The sequence below is a fragment of the Heterocephalus glaber genome, unplaced genomic scaffold, assembly GCF_053883595.1.
Source record: "Heterocephalus glaber isolate CG9 unplaced genomic scaffold, H.glaber_assembly_v1.0 deba00000768, whole genome shotgun sequence".
Taxonomy (NCBI): domain Eukaryota; kingdom Metazoa; phylum Chordata; class Mammalia; order Rodentia; family Bathyergidae; genus Heterocephalus; species Heterocephalus glaber.
In genome coordinates, this window is record NW_028258162.1 from 4,502,727 (window position 1) to 4,518,317 (window position 15,591).

At 38.7% G+C, this 15,591-nt stretch overlaps 1 protein-coding gene across 4 annotated transcripts in view; it reads left to right on the plus strand.

Moving 5' to 3' along the window:
* Positions 1-6,630, plus strand: part of Stam (signal transducing adaptor molecule) — a 71,159-nt gene extending 64,529 nt beyond the window's left edge. For 3 of the 4 annotated variants that reach the window (XM_004859965.3, XM_087207216.1, XM_087207217.1), the window contains one exon: positions 1,695-6,630. In XM_004859965.3, coding sequence (XP_004860022.2) covers positions 1,695-1,929 — 235 coding nt within the window. In that variant the 3' untranslated portion in view covers positions 1,930-6,630. The remainder of the gene's footprint in view (positions 1-1,694) is intronic. The other variant, XR_002387785.2, reaches the window with a different exon arrangement.
* The last annotated feature ends 8,961 nt before the right edge of the window (positions 6,631-15,591 follow it).

A 15,591-nucleotide genomic window follows, 5' to 3' on the forward strand; every position in this document is an offset into this window, starting at 1 on the left:
CTCGGGTGCCACACGGGAGGTGGGAAAGCAAGAAGCCATCTCGGTGAAAATGAAGCTAGGAACTAACAAACAGGAATAAGCCAGGCCCAAAAGGCTAACTGTCTCAAGGCTGTGCTAGGGCAGAAAGCACCTGTTGGATGAACGTGTGTTTCTTCAGAGGTGACATTAACAGCTGTGCTGTAGTAGAAGGCTCAGGTCCTATATCACCCATATGACGTCACTCAGGGTGTCATTTCAGATCTGAGTAGGTATAGGCACAGATAGTTGATAAATGGGGTGGTGGGTGTATAGAAAGTCTCTTACTTGTTCTGCATTTTTAGGAAAATAAGAGAAGTGAGATTATCAGACTTTCATCCCCACTATGCAATGGAATTGTCTTTGTCAGGAGCGATTGCTCCATTGCCAGCTCCTGTGGTCAGTCATGTCTCCTACGCTGCTTAACAAGTCAAATTCCCCCATTTGCTTTTTCACTGGCCGTAAGCACAGTCTCTTCATTTTCCTTTTGCCTCACTGCTGCTCCTCCTCAGTCTCCTTTGCCCAGTGCCCTCTATCTTCTTAGCTTCAGGATATCTAGGGCTTGCCCTGTGGACTGCCTTTTTGTTTATTTGCGGTTACTTCTAGGATCTCTTGTTGCCAGCCCCTGATTCTGACCATCACACTCACTGATGGCTCCCAAATGGACTTGAATAGCTGACTGCCTATGTGTTATCTTTTCTTGTGAGTCTTCTGCCTCTCACTTGACATGTCCAAAACTGTTCTTTGTTTTCCCTACACCCCTCCCATGACAGTCCATTGTATTCCAGTCTGTAATTTTCTCCTTCTCAGTGAATGGGCACTCAGCTAGTTTTTTTGTTTTTACCACTTATTAAATTGCCTTGTCCATTAACCAATTTCAATGAGACTGTCTCCAGAACATGTCTCACTTACCCTTTTTCCCATCTCCACCATGGCTCTGTCCAGCTGTCAGCTCTCACTTGGGAAAATCTAACAGCCTCTAGTATTCTCGCTTCTCTTCTTGTACCAGAGAGAGCCTGTTAGAACCTAAGTCATCACAGCGCCCTTCTCAGAATCAGCCAGAGTTGGTCCATCCCACTCGCAGAATCCATATATATATATATATATATATAGTGCCTTTAAGACATATATATTCTAAGGCTTGATGTCACTCTGCTCCTTGACATGCTCACTGCTGCAGTCCTTATGGCCTCTTCGCTGTTCCTTGGACCTACCCGGCATTTCTCTCTCAAATGTTTCTTGCTTGTGGGCTGAAACTTATTTTCTTGGGTAATTGGTATGACTCCCCCCTTCTAGGCTCTTGCATAAATGTTGCCTTTTCTGAGAGACCCTTCTTTACTACTCAGGATTAGCTAGGATCCTTTGTGCCAAGTACTTTTGGTCCTCCCTACTATGCTGTTTTTCCTTCACGGCAGTTATAACTTGTTGACGTGTTACGAATTTATTATCCCCCTCCTACTCAAATGTAAGGTCCATGATGATAAGGACTTACTTTTCTTTTTCTTTACAGCATCTCAGTTCCTATAACAACAGTGTTTGATACTTTATACATATTTAATAAAAATTATCAAATGAATTTAATTGAATAGATGTTTGATAAATAGCTTTTCAGTGTATCTCTGAATGGCTGCATAATTTAGTGTTTAGCTAATTGGGTGTTTTTCTCCATCCATCCACAGTGCCATGGTTAGTTCTGTTCAAGGAACCACGTATCCCAACCAGGCTGCAATGTATAGTCCTCCTCCTGCTGCTGCTGCTGCCGCTGCTGACGTCACAGTCTACCAGAGTGCAGGAACTGGTATGTCCCAGGTGCCAAACTATACTCTGACGTCTTCCGCCCTGCCTCAGCCAGGAGCCAGCCAACAGCCACCCCCGCCGCAGCAGCAGCTGTATTCTCAGAAGGCTCTGCTATAGGACCTGGTTTTCTTCTTTTTGGGAAATACCTGCTAAATGCCGCTGACGATGTTACAAGATTTATTAGTATCTTAAGATTTGTTTCTCCTCAGCTTATAGAAATCTATCTCGGTCAACAGATTCACATGGTCAAGAAGGTAGAAGTCTCCGATTTGCACAGACATTTTACAGGTGCACCCTTCCTCTCCCCCAGAGGGAGGAAACTCCTTACAACAGTTCCTTCCTTTCATAATATGAAGAATTGATTCAAGATTATTTGTCTCGTAAAATTACCTGGTCTGCAAAGAGTCAAACTTACAGAAACTGTCGTGGCATATGTTCTGTACATGTGTTGATATGTAACTTCATTAGAGGCCATTTGAATCACAGTGGTGATCATGTGAACGTATTTAACACTGTGTTCAATTAATTTGCTGTGTTATTTTAATCATGACAACTACTATGTTTCCTAATGTTTTATGTAAATTTAAGGTAATTACACTATCCTTTCAGACTGCAAGAGAACAAAGTTGTAGCATATTCACGTGAAGGCGTTGTTGTCCAACCCTCATTTTGCTAATTGTGAGCTAACTTACGTGTAGTACGTCTTTCTGTAGCCTCTGCGTCCCACTGGCTGTCATCACACCAGCGTACAGTAGCTAAATTTTTGGTGCAGTTATAGAAATAATAATGTTCCCTTTTAAGCTTACATTTTGGCATGGTATTTCAGATATTGTGGGACTATGAGATAAAATTAAGTAGGATCGTGTTCTTTATATCTTATTTTTAAAGAAATGATGTCGATTTCCTTTTTCCTAGTCGAAGATAGTTAATCAGGTTTCTAAGCTGTATACTGTGTTAATTGGTGGCAGTGACACCAAAGATAGAGGCAATGGATAGAAATTTTTAAACTGGAATGAGAACATGAGTTACACTACATTTTCAATCTCTTGTAATTATTTAGGATAGAAACAAAATTTGATTCATCTGTCTTATCCTACTACTAGTAGTCTTTTAAATATGTCTTTAACACTTTGTATTCTTTAATTCTTCATTAAAATGGGTATAAGTAGATCTTTCAAAGTAATTCATATTTCTGGCTTTGCTTATCAGTTTATGTATTTATTGTTACCTTTCAAACTGGAGTTTTGGGCTACTTTCCTTTAAAGTTCTGATGGAATTACTTTGGCTCGTATTTGGGAGTATTTTTGAATGGATGCTTCTCTTTTAATTCATACAAAAAGTGTTTTCCACTGACATTTTAATCATAAATATTTACAATTTCCCTGGTTGTGCTCTACTATAATTCTAACATCATTATTTTAAAAAAACTTAAAAATTGAGTTGAGTACCTTTTTTGGGGGGGGCCGGGTACCAGGGATCAAACTCGGGACCTTTTGCTTGCAAGGCAGGCGGTGGAACCACTGAGCTAAATCCACGGTCCTGAGTACCGTTTTTAATGAGTTGATTTAACAGGTTTCATACTAAAAATGCAAATTTGATTTATATTTTCTAAGATTATTGTAATCAAGTAGATTGTTTAACAGATGACTCCATAATATCAATGGTGACTAATTTCACAGGTTCAAATGTAGAGCACCATCTTCTATTTAAGTGTTTTTGTTGATGTTGTATTTTCCTGAGTTTATTGTCCACAAATACTAATTTCTAAATTTATTCAAATTCCATGCTTTAAGAACTTTTATGTTACTTTTGATAAACATTGTTGAAGAGATTATAATCTTTTTTGTTCCAATTTGAATATTATGTTTTAACTGATATACTTTTCCCAAGTCTTACTGTATTTTTCTGTCATGATAAATTTTTGTTTACAACTGTATCCTTTTCCCATTTTAATTTTGATAGCGCTCATGCTATAAAATCAATTAAATATTTTCTAGTATGCTTTCAGCCCTATGAAAGTCAAAGAATGGTGAAATGCCAAAAAAGACCAATGACAGCAACCCTACCTTTATTACAATGCATATACATTTCCCATTACCTATTAGATTACGGGGCTTATAAAGACTTAAATGATGAGCACTTAAAAGTGATACCGACTTAGTTTATGCTTCTCACTTATTAAGAATGAAAGTGCCAGGTGGAAAATTTTCAAAGAAAATTGTAGCACTAGCTTTTCCATCTTTCAGATGACACGACAAGGATGGAACTAGGAGGACACTAGTTAGGGTCACAAGTGATTTTCGTTTGAAACCTTTTGTGTTGCACTTTCAAGGAATCTTTCATTAATAGCTGTCCTTATTTTGAAGGAATAGAATTTATAAAATGAACTAACTATAATGTAAACTTCTGTGAAGCCATTTTTATTTCTCAGTTTATTTCTTTCATAAAGTTTGAGGTTTGTTTCCATAAAGGTGACACTAAATGGAAAAAATTCAATCCAGTTACTATGTAGCATAAGTAGCCAACAGACTCCATGGCTGATTGGATGTAATAATATATGAGTGTCCTAAAACTACTACTAGTGATTTATAATATTAACTTAATTTGATTTTACAGTCTTTTCTAACTTTGTGGTCTTCCTTCACTATTACCTGTCTCCCCTGCTCAATGAGGGACCTTTTGATATGCCTAAGGATTCCCTTCATATTAAATACTTGTGAAAATTTTTTTCCTGTACCTCTTAGTTCTTATACTTAAAATGCTTTAAAGTCCATTGTCGTTCATTTCTGATAGATACAGCTTTCCTATGTGACATATGTCTAATTGTGCTTGAAAATCTTTTGTCCAGAGCATCAGGGTTGTGTGAGAAAAACATGAAATCCTATGTAATAAACTGCAACTATAAAAATTACAGAAATTATTTTCCAAGATGAAGTTGATTGGTATTTGTCAAATCTTCATCTGTTACACATTAAAATCACTCTTTTCTTTTTCTCATCTATTTCCTTGTTTTACTTACCTTGTTTTACATACTAGTTACACTTTTTGGTTATACCACTTCTAAATTTTAATAACAAAATTGTACTTTAAATTTTTCACTCCTGTATTATATTCTAATTTTTTGGTGGTTTTCTTTTGTTTTTTGTTTGTGTGGTTTTTCTTGGGAGAGGAGTTGGATTTTGTTTCATTTTGGTTGATTAATTGCTTTTCTTCTTACAATAAAATATGTAGAAGAAACTTATGTAAATATTTTCTTTAAGGTCTTATAATTATCTTTTCCTTCAGAAAGGGAAAAGGAATTACTAATTTGGCTTCCTAAAGTTAAGTATCTGGTGTTATAAATGATGTTTACCCAACAACTTTTTGTATTGAGATTTTTTTCAAGCCTACAGAAAGATTTGAAAGAGTAATACATCAAACACCTAAATATTCTTCATCTGGATTCACTAATCATTAACAGTTTCCTTTATCTCCTTAATGTATGTTTATATATGCAAATCTGTATTTGTATATACCTCTGTCCTTCTACTCACATATACATTATTGTGTGAATATAAAAGACATTGTGAACTGTACTTCTAAGTACTTCATGTGTTTCGTAAGGATAAGGAAAGAATCTTCCATAAAACCTAAACCATTATCACATATAAGAAAACTAACAGGAATTCTGTAGTACATTACCAAATGACCCCCAAATTGCCTATATGTAATCTAAATTAATATCCATGTCACTCCATTCCCCCCATGATAAACACTTTTACAAAATCTACACCAGTTGTCTCAGAATGTCTCACACTCTGGACATATCTCTGTTTCTTTCACTTGATGCTGTTTTCTTGTAGTGATTGCTATTCTTTTTTTTTGTACTGGGGATCGAACTCAGGACCTTGCCTGGTGCCACTGAGCTAAATCCCCGGCCCCCTATTATTCTTAAAAGATTTTTAATCAGAAATATATGATTTATGGTTAGAAGTAATGAAACTAATTTTTTCACACTTACATCAAGCTGTACACATACCTGAACATTGTTAACTTTTAAGTATCTGTAAAATAGATTATAACAGGCCATTGATGTTACTGTAGCTCTGTATAGTTTTGTGGTCTTCATTTTCTGTTATATTTGGAGTGACTGAAGAAAGTTTGTGCAAAAAACCCCCAAAAAACAAAAAGCAGAACCTCACTTTCTCCCTTTAAAACAAAAATCAGCTTTTAATTTGTTTACCTACTCAACTTACTATGGATGGCTCCTAGGTCATCTTAGAAGTATAATCACTTACAGTGCTATATCTTTGGATGCATGAATTTTGGAATGTTTTTTTTAAAAGATTTCCCATTCCTTATAGTCATACCTTTGATGAAAACACTGAAATTGTTGAAAGGGAGGAAAAGCTCTTTAAGAAAAAAGTCCTGTTTCTTAATTTTCTCAAGTTGGTTACCAGATTAGAAGCATGTTGAATAAAATGCATAAACCACAGTCAAGTTAGGAAGTACATGTCTGTTAAAATAATCTGTATCACTTGTTTTTTAAACAGCTTTTTTAGGATCTTAAATTATTTTAGTTGTTAATGGCTTTGTAAAAAATACAGTGTGTTTGTAATCCATTATTTTTGTCATAGGACATACAAGGTTCCTTAGCTGAAGGGCCATTATATGTCTTGCTACTTTAAAAAGAGTTATGGTACATGAACAATTGGGAAAGTTCTGGAATTAATTTTATGTCATATTACATGAGATAGGTAAGATGCCAAATAGGAAAATTTATGTAAAACATCCATATGATACGTTTATTTTTCTCTGAATAAAGACAGAAAAAAATCAGTTTTACTGTTTGGAGTTTGTTCTTCCTTCAGAGAAAAAAGATTTCAGTATAAGTATCTTTGATAGTCTGTAGTTGACAAATGTAATAACACACCCAAAGGAGTTGCTAAATGTGACTGAAGTTGTAATCAAGAGTGCAGGTAAATTCACTTAATAGTTGTCAAAGAGGCTTCATAATAACAAGTCCATTTCTAAAAATGGTAGATGGCACACGATAAAATAGTTGATTAATTTGCATTGTAAATGTATTATAGTTTGTGGATGTGAATTTCTTGTAAAGGTGCTGAAAGGATGGTGGTGATGATATTTTGTGTTGAAGATAAAAATAAGAACTTAAATTGTAGGAATTTACTGGTTCATTTTGCTATTAAGCAGAAACTTCAGCTTATTGACCCAGGAAGTTTAATCCAGATATAGCTTCTGTCAAAAGAATGTCTTGGTAGGTGATTTGATCTTGGGCAGCTCCATGAATCTCTTGGAGTTGCCTTCTACTTAGTATTTGTAATTTCCAGGGCTAATGCAACTACCCAATTCTTTGTGGTTTGCCAAAATTTAGTGCTTCATATCCTCTACTCCTATCTACCTTAAATGTCTGACATTCAGCCTGAGTAACTCACCTATGCCAGTGAATTTACCCTTGGCAGTTTAGAAGGGGAAAGACGGTGGGATGGGGTTGGGGACTATGGTACTGAAACTTGGGAACATGATTTCCAGCACAGTGGTAACAATTACTTTCTGAGATAATGTGGGGATACTGCATTTCCATCATTAAATCGGTGAGGCTTGTTTCTGTTTGAAGGGCCCTACCAAGAATATCTGCACTCTGGGTAGAAGTGCTTTCCCTGGTACTTATCTGAGGAGAAAGAAGCTCTGGGACATACTGTATTTGTGCTCGGCTTTACAACACAGGAGATGGGTAGCATTAGACTGTGAAATCTTATTGTCCTTGATATTCTTGTGGGCAAAGTGGTACCCGTGATCCTGTTGGCCCGAAAATGGTAACAGAGGCAATGTGCTGCAGTCACTGTGATTTAGCTGTTTGAGTTATTAAGAAAGAGAGTAGATTGCTAAGATTCTAGAGTGCTGTGGAAATTGTAATTTCCTGCTTTCTGCTGGCTAAGAGTATCTTCAGATAAGCTGCAAAATGTTGGCATCTCAAATACATGACCTAGAAGAAATGCCATATATGCCATTTCTTTACAAGTTACCAGTAAGTAAAAATAATGTAGACATTATATTTCAGAAAAGTTGATTGTGTTGTTCATTACATGAATCCATTTTTATACTTAAATAAAACAATTCCTCGTATATCTGTTCTTAGTTTTCCTGCTTTAGAAGATTAGATACCTTGTTGGCATTTTTAAAAATAGCTCTGCTAAATTAGTTTCTATTAGTTAATGTAATAAGATAAAGAAGTAAAGACATGTTTCAAGTATTGAGTAAAAAAGTAGATGTACTTTTTATTGTTCTTTTTTTGTAGAGGGGAAAGACAAACCTTCCTATTTATCACTGATTGTAATCTCCCTTTTTAAACAGATGCCTTTTAATTTTTTTTTTTTTTTTTTGCTGTTTCATCCTAATTTTTTCAAGAATTGTCCTGAAAGGGAATGCCAGTTGGGTTTGCCCCCCGCCATGAAAAAAGTTATTTCATAGTAAATGCTGATTCTGTGTTCATACAATTAATGCTCTTTCCTTTGAAAAGCAGCTTAGCTTATAATAGAGCTTAGTGAAATGTTTGAATATCAAAAAATTTCAGGGCTATTTATGTGATTGTCAAATATAAATTTACTTAGAGAGGGAAGTAGATTCTCTTCAAGTTATTTTAATTTGTGTTTAAAATTAAAAGATGTGTAGGTAGGTCAGAATTACACTAGGCTGCAAGTTATTTTGTCTTTCTTTACTCATGAAACTAAGTAGAATATTTTCATTTTCCTGCCTGCTTTTCATATTGGAAAAGAATATGTTCTCAAGGTTTTTGGCATTATGTGAACAAACTCTGTTAGCTTTTATTCAGCATTTGAGGCTATTTAACTATATAGAGTTGTATATTTGAAAGGCAGAAAATACCCCCAAATTTTAATTTTCTTTAATAATATTTATTGAAACTTGATTCTGTTTATACTCTCAGTAGGGAAAACTAAAACTGAATAATGTCCAGATCATGCCAAATGTTTTATGTATACTGTAATTTAAAATGGCCAGGAAATTGTTTTCAAAGTCAAATAAAAGAAAAAAAATGACGGAAAGGTGTTTAGTTAATATATTTTAATAGTTTTCTCAAAAATAACCATTAAGTCAGCCATGGTGGTGCACACCTGTAATTCCAGCACTCTGGGAGGCTGACAGGTGGATTGCCAGTTAGAGTCCAGTCTGGGCAACTTAGCAAGACTTTGTCTCTCAAAAAATAAAACAAACACTTGGGATGTGGCTCACCTCCCCCCAACCCTCCACGTAATCACTAAATTAAGACTTGAATAGTATGATTTAAATTACCATGTTGCCTGTCTTTTGTATTCCTATTCTTTGTATCTATTCATGTCTTTTTAATCAAGTGCTGTTTATAACCCACTTATATCTAGATAATTATTTCATGAGCTGTCATTTAAAGTGTTTTACAGAATGCTTAAAATTAGGCTAAGAGAAATCTCAATATTAGTGGTAGTTTTCAGCAGATAACCTTTTGTGTACTGTTCTTTAATTGTTGTAATTTTGATGAGATGAAACTCAGTACAGTGAATTGTGCTGTAATGCACATGATGAATTCTAAAAATCACTGTGTTCTGCAAAAATCTTCAATAAAAAAGCCCCAGCACTCGAAAACTTCAGTAATGACATACTGAAAAACAAAGATAGGAACCAAATGCAGCACAGTGTTATGCATGTCGAATGGTTAAGAAATACACAAATGTGACCACAAATAATGGCGCTTTACCTCAGAGACGGCCTGAGGTGGGCATTGGAAGAGCTACAGCTGCGACTTACTACAAATCTTTGGAAAGACAGTCTACCAGAATTAGAAGGTGAGTTGTAAAGCCAGGTGTGGATGGGTGTGACTGAGCACTTGTGGTAAACTGAGGTCGCTGGTGATTGTGTGTGTGTGCGTGCGCACATGCGTGTGTATGTAGTGTGTGTGTGTTTTATACTCCCTTGCTGGCTATTGCTTTCCTCATTTCACCTATTCCTTCTCCTTAGACAAAATGATACATATGCAAATGTGAAATTTATGTTTTGCTCATTTTTCCCTAGTTTATCAGTCTCCTGAAACAAATTTGTATTTTCCAAGCAAATGCAGTATCAATAATGGCTCTAAAAGTCATTTAGAGAAGGAGAATTTATTTCCAACTTAATACCTTTTATACCTTTAAGTAATTGATAAGAATTATAGATAGCATCTAGGACACACAACTTCCCTCTTACCATCATAAATGATCCCAGTTTAGCATAGTAACTTTCAAATTTAAATAATTATTTTTGTTTATTAACTATTGATGATGGCTCATCATTTGGTTGACCTGAGTATATACATGAGTTTCAAGATTTTCTAACTGCTTTCTAAATTTTTACATTTTACAGCACTAAACCTGGCTGGAATTTCCTTAAATATATGAATATCTATAAATCTGAATGCTTTCATCCAGGTCTTCACAAATTCAATAAGCCAAACTTATTGAGACATGAACAATAAATGTAATGAGTGCACTCTAGTGTCAAAATCCAAATATATGGTATACTGTGAGGTTTTTGTACTCAATTTATCTCTAGTCCATGTTCTCCAACTCATAACATTGCATTGCATTGAGCCTGGCTTATGAGTTCATAATCTCAACCCTGTTTAGTCCATGGTGTAACCAAATTGTAGCTTTGGGGCAGTGGTATGTTGAGCTTAAAGACCACAAATGCTTTATAGGAAGTCAAACTCAAGAGTCCAAACCATATTCCCAGAAATGAGTCTCCTCAAGCTTCTGTCCATGCAGTGGGGCTCCTCTCACCTCTACCCTCAGACTGCTGCTCTGGGCCAGCTTGCTGTCTCCTCGCCCGTTTGAGAGTCCCAGAGATAAATAGGGTGCTTGCTCTCTACTTTCACAACTTGCAGCCTGAGATCACATTTTCTTTTTACCCGATCCACTGGAAGACTAAATAATCACTCAGCTCCTTCTTATCTCTCCCCAGAACAATTTTTTTGTGGTTAAAACTGATAACAGATCTCTGACATTTGTTCTGCATAGAATGAGTTTTTTCAAAAGAAAGAAAAAGATATTATGACTAAGCGATTTCCTATGAAAAACAAGTTTTTGGTTTCCTGAAAAATCAGAGGCTTTAATAACCTTAAGTCCTACGTTCCCACAGTTAGCCATCTTGTCTCCAATTTGCCAGTGAACTTTCTAAGAACGAACACACACACACCTTCACCTGTTAGAAAACTAGGGCTGAACACTAATTGGAGCAGAAAGATTTTATTCCAAAACACTTGCAGAATTGGGAAAGAGACTTCGGTTTAAAATTGGTCTCTGGAAGATCCTGGGGGATTAACAGCCACGAAGTGGGGAGGTAGTCATTGGGTGAAAAATGAAGACGCATGACAGACAGTGTGGGCAGACTGGGATGATCAGATGCTAAGTGTGGGGATGAGGAGTCCTCAGATACCAAGGCTGGGAGGGACTGGCTCCAAACAGCAGGATGCTGCTAAACTGGCTGTGCGGGCCTGGCAGGGTTGAGGCCCCATAGACGAAGAGAGGATGCAAGTTTGGTCAAGGAGCATCTTCTCACTTCACTTTTGCCTGGCCCCTGGCATTGTTGGAAGCTTTGGTCCTGCCTACAGAGAGCAGGATGTTTGGACTGCTCAGCGCTTGGAATGCTCTAGTGAAATTGTGAAACGAAGCCCTAAATCTTACTTAGCTTGCGTTGAGAACTGAAAGAGCAGTGTAGACTACTTCAGTGTTTTGGTAGGACTCTTGTTTCCCCGTCACCACTGCATCACTAAAGCAGTATTGTTTTGTACACTTTCTGCCTTTTCTAATGTGGGTACTAGAAAATTGTATATGTGGCTCACATTCTGTTTATTTTGTCTCTTTGTGGTGCTGGGGATTGAACGCTCATGCCAGGCAAATGCCGTATCGCTCAGCTACGTGGCCAGTCCTCATATCCTATTTCTGATGGTGCTAGTGTAAGGCTTGACTGGAGTCCTAAAGAGAGTGTCTGACTTGGGGCAGACAGACCCTGGAGTGGTTCCCTGTGGTACTTCCCCCGTGATGTCCATGCCTTTGTTTCAGCCACCCCCTCAGAGTGTGGGCAGGATGGTTGTGAACTTGCTGGTGACACACAGACTGTGGTGAGGGTAACAGTGTGTCGCTGTAGTGATTGTGACACAGAAGCCTTCATCTTGCTAACAGATGCAGCCTGGAGTCAGACTCTGGCCAAGCAGAGCTGCCAGAGAACCCAGGCCTGGCCTGCATCACACTCACAGCCTTGAAGAAGACCGGAGTCCTAGCTCACGGGGCCCGTGAGCTAATAAAATTCTGTTGTTTTAAGCCACCAATCATGTGGTAGTTGCAGCAAGAGACAGCATACAGGCTAGGAAGGAGGTATCCTGCAGAACTATGGAAGTCTAGCAGCATGACGTGAGTGTTCTAGTCCCTTGATCGCTGTTCCTTAGGTGCAAGTGGTTCTGAACAGCCTGCTTGCCCTTGTTTGGGGTTCACAGTCACAGAATAACTTGGTGATGCTTACTTGCTTCCTGTGTGGATCCACATTAGTTAGAAATCCAGGTCTTTCTGATTTTCGAAGGTGAATTTTGATGGTTTGTGGGACTTGAACTACCTGGATCCAGCCAGAGCGACATGGCTGAAGTTGGCTTTGTTCTGCTTGGAGGCCCATCGGTGTGGTTTCAGTTGAATGTTGTGTGAGGCTAATTGAACAGGTTTTGTCTCAGCCTGTGTCGAAAAAATTAATCAGCATGGCAGGTTGGTGTGCTCCTGGGAAAAAAACTAAATGCAAATGAGGGGTGAAAATTAGTGGAAGATAACTCCATAGTTTTTTCATGTTGGCGCACATCCTGCAGACAGGCATTAACTGCTGTTTCTGGGTTCTCTCTCAGGATATTTGTAAGGTAGAAGTAGCGTTTCTTGGAACAAGGAGCGGGTCTGCTCATGGCAACCTGGACGATTCAGTTAGTGCCTCTCTGGAGAAAAGGGTGGGTAGGTTTGCCATCAGAGAAGACTGGGGCTCTTTAAGCACGGGATCCTCTCTTGTCGCATAGTCCACTGAAAATGCAGGTGTCACCTGGCCACGCTCTCACCTCTTAGGTGCCTCTTGTGTCTTCAGTAAGCTTTCAGGGGCCGACACTGTTTAGCTTGGAATGTAAAGCCTCAGGCCCCTGGGGTCTTGGTGGTAATGCTGGGTAATTACAATAAAATCAACAAGTTGTTTACTATGGGGTATAAGTGAGTCCAACCATAATGAAACCTTTTCCAGAATAGTTTTGGATGACCGTGTGTTTTTTGTTTTGCTGGATAAAATTATTTCTAAAATACACAGTATCAGTAAGCAGATCTCCCCTTGAGTGAGGTTTTCAGAGACAATCACGATTTCACTTACTTCTGGGGCTCAGTTTTCTCATCTATCAGATGAGAGAATTGTGTGTTTTAAGGTCCCTTCCGGGGTTAGTACCTCTAGGTAGCATAAAAGTCCTTCAATTTGATCTGTTCAGCAAGCACTTACGTAGCTCCTACTGTTTAACAGGTGCCAGTCTAAGTGCTTTTCAAAGAACCCATTTAGATTAGGATGATGTTAATGCCCCCGTGTTACGCCTAAGGAAACTGGGACAAGAAAGGGTGGTAATTTGCCCAAGAGTGTTTGGATAACTCGCGCATAGGTAAAGTCTGTACTCTCTCCTCCCTGTTTTTGAGACAGGGTCCCCCTATGTAGTTCAGCCTGACCTTGAACTCACTGAATAGCCCAGGCTGGCCTCAACTTTGTGGCGATCATCCTGCCTCAGCCTCCTGAGTGCAGGGATTATGAGTTTGCATCACCATGCCAGGCTAAAATCTATACTTTTATGCACTGGGCCGTGCTCCCTGCCATCTCGTCATTGGACAGTTGATTGACTACTGTGTGAGCAGTGTCCTGAGAAGACTGCAGGCCACAGGGAAGAATAGAGCAGGTCCTTGTCCTCCAGGATCTTCGCACTTGTGAAGAATTTGTGCGTGCGTGTGTGTGTGTGTGTGCATGTGCACGTGCATGTGCCACACAGGACTTTCATGTGAGTACTTGTGTATAAAAGCTCCTCATTAGGATGCAGAATTATATGTCACAGATTAAGCTGGCGCCAGGCTTTTAACTGGCTTATTTAAGGTTGTTTCTAAAGACCTCAAGGTTCTAAGCAGATGGTAGTGAACAAGGTCAGACTCTTGCATGAACTGTGGAGACAGGACTGGCCCAAGGCCTACCTATTTGAGATCTCAGTAATAAAAGTATGCGAAGAAATTACCTAGTTATGCTGAACTGTTTTCCTTTAGGCAACCCAAATCCCCAGTATGTTAACAGAGGTGCTTCGTGACACTAAAAATCGTTCTCTCTTTTGCACCTACCATTGCACCAAGGGACTCACTAAACATTGAGTGAATGATCAGTTCTACTTCACAGGACACAGGGTGAGGCTCCAAAGAGCTCTTTGTATTGGTTGGGGTCCTAGAGGAAGCAGAATTACACTCAGGAAGGTCAGGTGAACAGCCTTTCATGAATGACTTACTCAAGACTAAAGGAACAAAGGAGGGAGCTTGAGGGGCCCTCACCCTTCCCTCCTTCGCGGTGCTGACAGAGGTAAGTGGTGAGGGTATGGGATCCGTGACAGCTGGCCCTATGGAGGAGGTACAGACTGTAGACTCTGACTGGTGCAGCAGGCCGGCAGGAGGGGCCCTCTGATCTGCTGCCAGTCTGCTCACTGGCTGAGCCCTGCTGGAACGCAAGAGATGGGGGTGGTCCAGGGGGCGGGAGGCGGATGGCCAGGAACAAGCATGCTAGAGGCACATTTGGGTTGCAGTATGCAGTGTCGTTTAATGCAACCTGCAAAAATACCAGCTTTTCCCTCCAGCAGGTGTATCGTCATACACATTATTGTACAAAAAGCCAAACATGTTCCACTTAACTGTTCAACATGCGCATTACTAAGAATTCATATAAAGTACTGAACTTAACTTATCAGTACGTGGTGCTGCTGAGATTGAATCGTGAACAATGCAAAAGAAACCTCTAATTGAAGACTATTTAGATGTCCAACAAGTTACAGGGGAAGGAGATTAATCCCATAGGGCAGTCCGTTTCTGATTCATTGTTTTTCTATTTCTGTAAAGCATTGATTTTCAGACTTTTTTTTACTTAATATGGAGAACAGTCTAGATTTGCCATACAGCCAAAAGAGCAACAACTGATAACAGCTGCAGAATCTGAAGGAAGAGCCTATTATTGAACATACTGATGATTTTCTGACATGCTGTACTGGGGGTAACTGTTGGCTTCCTAACTTAATTTACTGTGAGCAATCCAAGCAGAATAATAATGTGTGTCAAGATTTTTTTTAAGTTCTTGAGTTTCTCAGAGAATTAGATGCAAATATGGCATCTGCCCTGTGGCAGCATGGGCAATGACCCTCTAAAGTAAAGTAAAGTAAAGTATCTGTCAGCTCTCATAAGAGTTTGACACTCCGTTACCCACAGAAACAGGCTCATAAGAAATAAATCATGGAGTTGTAAAATGTCTAACCAGGCGTGACTTCGAAGACACTAGTCACTATTCTCCAAACTGTGGCGTAGAGACATTTGGTAAAATACAGGCTCCCAGGCTGTTTGCCTGAAGATTTGGATTGGTTGATCTGAGACGATGGGGCAAAGCTTAATTTAGTAGGTGTGCCAAACCGTTCTTAGGTTCTCCTGGTTTTGAAAACATTTGCTACTAGGCAACATCCTC